This window comes from Alligator sinensis, unplaced genomic scaffold, assembly GCF_000455745.1.
Source record: "Alligator sinensis unplaced genomic scaffold, ASM45574v1 scaffold222_1, whole genome shotgun sequence".
Classification (NCBI taxonomy): Eukaryota; Metazoa; Chordata; order Crocodylia; family Alligatoridae; genus Alligator; species Alligator sinensis.
In genome coordinates this window covers 1,696,536-1,700,716 of record NW_005841912.1, presented here as the reverse complement: position 1 = coordinate 1,700,716, position 4,181 = coordinate 1,696,536, and the positions used below count along the sequence as shown (strand labels likewise).

The 4,181-nt window shown below is 44.2% G+C and overlaps 1 protein-coding gene across 3 annotated transcripts in view; it reads left to right on the top strand.

Moving 5' to 3' along the window:
• LOC102380877 (serum albumin-like) overlaps nucleotides 1-4,181 on the top strand; it is a 34,210-nt gene continuing 30,029 nt past the window's right edge. For 2 of the 3 annotated variants that reach the window (XM_025198079.1, XM_025198078.1), the window contains exons 1-3: nucleotides 1-119; nucleotides 938-998; nucleotides 1,820-1,952. In XM_025198079.1, coding sequence (XP_025053864.1) covers nucleotides 35-119; nucleotides 938-998; nucleotides 1,820-1,952 — 279 coding nt within the window. In that variant the 5' untranslated portion in view covers nucleotides 1-34. The remainder of the gene's footprint in view (nucleotides 120-937; nucleotides 999-1,819; nucleotides 1,953-4,181) is intronic. The other variant, XM_025198080.1, reaches the window with a different exon arrangement.

Here is a 4,181-nt window from a genome sequence, read left to right as displayed (position 1 = left end):
CCTGAATCACTGTTCTACACATTAAGCTGCAACCATGAAGTGGGTAGTGTTAACTTATTTTATTTTTCTCTTCAGTTCTGCTACCTCCAGAGATTTAAGCCGATTTGCTCAAGAGGCAGGTAAGAAAGATCTGCATTAACTACTTGCTTTTGTACCAAGTCCTCTCATGCTTTGTAGTACTGTTTCAGTGGTTTTTAATTTTGCAGAATTTCAAAACTGAACTTTAAAGGTCTGCTCCAAAGTCCACTGAGGTCAATGGATAAGCACCCTTTGACTGCAGGGAGTTTTGAACTAAATGTTATAGCCAACTGGGTTTTTGAATAAATAAATCTTTGCAGAAACAGACTGGAAAACTGAAAACCTCCAAACCTGCATAATTACTATTACAAGCTGAACATTTTTAGTTTGACTCAGTATTCTCTATTGTTAGCCAAACAACACAGTACATATTGCATTTGGTAGTTTTTAATGAAAACATGAATATTCTCTCCTTAAAATGATAAAAAAATAACAAAAATATTTCCAGTTTGCTTAAGTTTTCATCATAATCCCCTTCATTATCTAACCAGTTCTAGTAATTACATGCTATCTACCCACAGTTTCTTCATTATTTTCAGTTAGGTGAGTGATTCTTCACTTCCAGAAATTTAAGTGGTCCTCCTGGAGCAAAATGATTGCCACATTCCAGAGGTGGTTGCACTGCAGTGGTGGGTGAAAGTTTCCCATATACATATGCACACATACATTGAAATGTGCTGTGGGATGCTTCTGAAGTAGAGTTGTATAATTATATGCTATAAAATGTACATGTAGGGCAAACTGTAAACTTTTATTTGACCCCACTTCTCCCAAAGAAAACTGGTGACTTGTACACTCACGGGATATGTAAAACTGAGCCTTGCTATGCTTTTCTTTTTTTCTTTTCTTTTTTCTCCAGAATATAAGAATGAGATTGCTCACCATTTCAACAATTTAAAGGAAGAGCATTTTAAAGCAGTGTAAGAGACCATAAAGTTATAGTTTGTGTAATGGTGATGGTCTACATGTTTTGGGGTGGAAAGGGGAGAAAGTGTGTTATTTATTGATAAAATACAAAGGCCAATATAAACAAGGAAAACTAAAGTGTTAACCTTTGAAATATCAAGCTTCCTTGAGTCCTAGAGCAGTTTCAGTTCTACATTTGGGATAGTCTCAGGAGTTTCTGCTAACTGCTGAAGGATGGAACTAATCTTACTGGGCAGGGTATGTAGAGAAATTCATTGGCTTGTACTCGGATGAGTCAGCTTGACCAGTGTTTTTTTAAGGGGCACATGAAGATAACTAGAGTTGCTAGAGAACCATTTAAAAACATCTTTGGGGAGCAACTTTCTACAGTCAATATTTTTTAGCAATTCATAACATCTGCCTGCATGTGTCCTGGGTATGAGTAACAGGAAACACACAGGTGATTAGACCTTAATCCAAGGTACTTCTACTCAACACATACACTCCTGGAGGGAGATGGGATTAAAGAGGAAATAGGTTGCAGGATTATGCATTTAAGTTTACTCATCTCATATATGAAAGTAATTTGGATTCAGTCTTGCACTCACATCCATTTCTTCATGATTATTTAGAAAGCATTGTGTACCCATAATGAGATGCCTTGGAGCATCAGACTCTCTCTCAAACTTTACTGGCCAGATTTTAACCACAGATTCTCTCTCAATTCTGGTTGCCACGGATTAAAAAAAAGTCTCTGAATCCTTCTTACATGTGAAGAAAAGTGGTGGTTTGGTTTTGTTGTTGTTTGCTCATTCAAAAACATGCCTTTTTTCAGCACCATCATCACATTTGCCCAGTACCTCCAGAAGTGCTCCTATGAATCAATAAGTGAACTGGTGAAGAATGTTGTCGATCTTGCACAAAGCTGTGTTGCCAATAAGGATGCTCTGGCATGCACAAAATCACTGGTAGGCAAAGCATCCATGGTTACAGTGATTCTTCTATTGTGTGATACAACACTTAGTAGTCATTCTTAAACAAAGAAAATGTTAGGTCTATAAACTTTGAAGACACCCAGTTTTTGAGTCTACCAGCAAGTCACCCTCCAACTCGATATTTTTAAACCACCAGATTCAAAGAGCAGAGATTTTCAAAATGCCTGCATGACTCCGGAGCCTAAATTCCATTGGCTTTCTCTGGGACATAGATTTTTAATTTACTGCGGAGGAGGGCGGGGGAAGGGGGGAGAAAATGTTTAAACATATTTAGGGGCCTAGAAATGGACATTGAGGCCATGTCCACATGAGCAAGCACGTGTGGCTTTTGAGGCACTGAGAAACACCCCACCCAAGTGATTTGGTTTTCCACGCTGCATATTTGCAGCAAAGAGCAAAATTTAGATACTAGGAGATCCTGGTATAAAAAAAAAGTGTGTGAAAAAATTGGGGTTGTGCACGTGGCAGCGGCATGCGCTGCTCCAAAACTGGAGCCTGACTGGCCAGAGCCATGCTCCAGCTGCTGGCCAGGCTCTATGCACCCAGATCGCCACTGCTGGAGCCCCAGAAGGCCCCCAGAACCTTAGGGAAGGCTGCTGGGGCTAGTCAGGTGCTGGCCTCAGCCTCCCCTCCCCTACCTCTGGAGCATTTTCCCCCATACTAACCCCATGTGCAGGGGCATGTGCTGGGGCAAAAAGCAACCTGACATATTAAGTATAGTGTTGACTAGAAAGAACTAGTTGATAATATGAAGGGGACTGTAAACTGGGGAGGAAATGATCATGGTATGCTAGAGTTCTGAGACAGGGAAATGATTCTAAGATAGGAAGAGCAGAAGGTTAGAAGTAGTAAAATACTAGATTTCAGGAGGGTTGATTTCAACCACCAAAGGAAAAAATTGGTTAGGTCCCTTGTATGGATAGACTGACAGATAAAGGAGCCCAGGAGAGCTAAAAGTTTTCTAAAGGACATGGTATGGGAGGCTCAACAAGAAACTGTTCTGATTTGGAAGAAAACACAGGAAGAACAGCAGAAGGCCAAATACATGGGGATCTTCTTGGCTCAAAATCAAAAAGAAAACCTACTAGTAAAGGAAGGATGAACAAAACATTAAGGATGTATACCAAGAATTAGCAAGAACTTGCAGGGACAAAATTAGGTATACCCTGTGATATTATGCAATTATGTACCCATGCAATTTTGTGCATAAATTGCATAATTTAACTGCAGTGGTCTTGTGCCTCCACCTCTGTGGGGCTCCTGGCACTCCAGCTGGGAGCCCCATGATGTGGATGCACAGAGCCATGTGACTGGTCAGCTGGGTAAGTGGGGATGGGAGCTCCTGGCTGCAGGGGGGAGGGTGGGCTTGGGGGTGATTGTGGGGGTGTGCAGGATTTGTAGGTGGGTATGGGCTGCACAGCATCAGGCTGGGTGGACTCCGTGCCTCTATATGGGGCTTCTAGCACTCCAGACTGGCCTGATGGCATGTGACTCCATGTGTCCATGTGTGGCTTCCCATTGGCAGTCCCACGTGGAGGGCTGATGGTGCGTGGACTGGGAGCCACATGCCATTGGGCCAGGAGGGAAGCTGCACATGGAGGCACAGACTCACATGCCATTGGGGCAGTTGGGTTCCTGCTTGTCTCTACATGCAGCTTCCCACTGAAGTGTTGGAAGCTCCATGTGGAGGCATGGAGCCCATCTGGCCCAGTGATACAAAGATCCCAGTCCACGTGCCATCAGGCTGAGTCGGCTAGCTCTGTGCCTCTATGTGGGGCTGCTAGCACTCCAGTGGGAAGCTGCACATGGAGGCATGGTGTCCACCTGTTCCAATGATGCACAGCTCCTGCCTGTAGTGCTACAAGTCCCACATCCTGGCATGGAGACAACCTGTTTTTGTTTGAAGGTACGTGCCAGCAGGCCAGGCTGGCTCCATGCTAGCACATGGAGGTTCTGGGACTCAGTCAGAGGTGCATGCTGTCAGGGGTTCTGCCTGCCATGGCCATAAGCACCATGAGGGCCTGCTGCTACTCATGGGCACTGTGCACCATGGGGGGTGTGTGGCAGGGGGGCTCATACCCACCCACAAACCCAACACACACACACCTACACCCCCTGCAACTCTTCACAAACCACCTCCACAAACCCCACACCCACACCCCTGCATATCCCCTCATAACCCCACCACAAACCCCACACCCA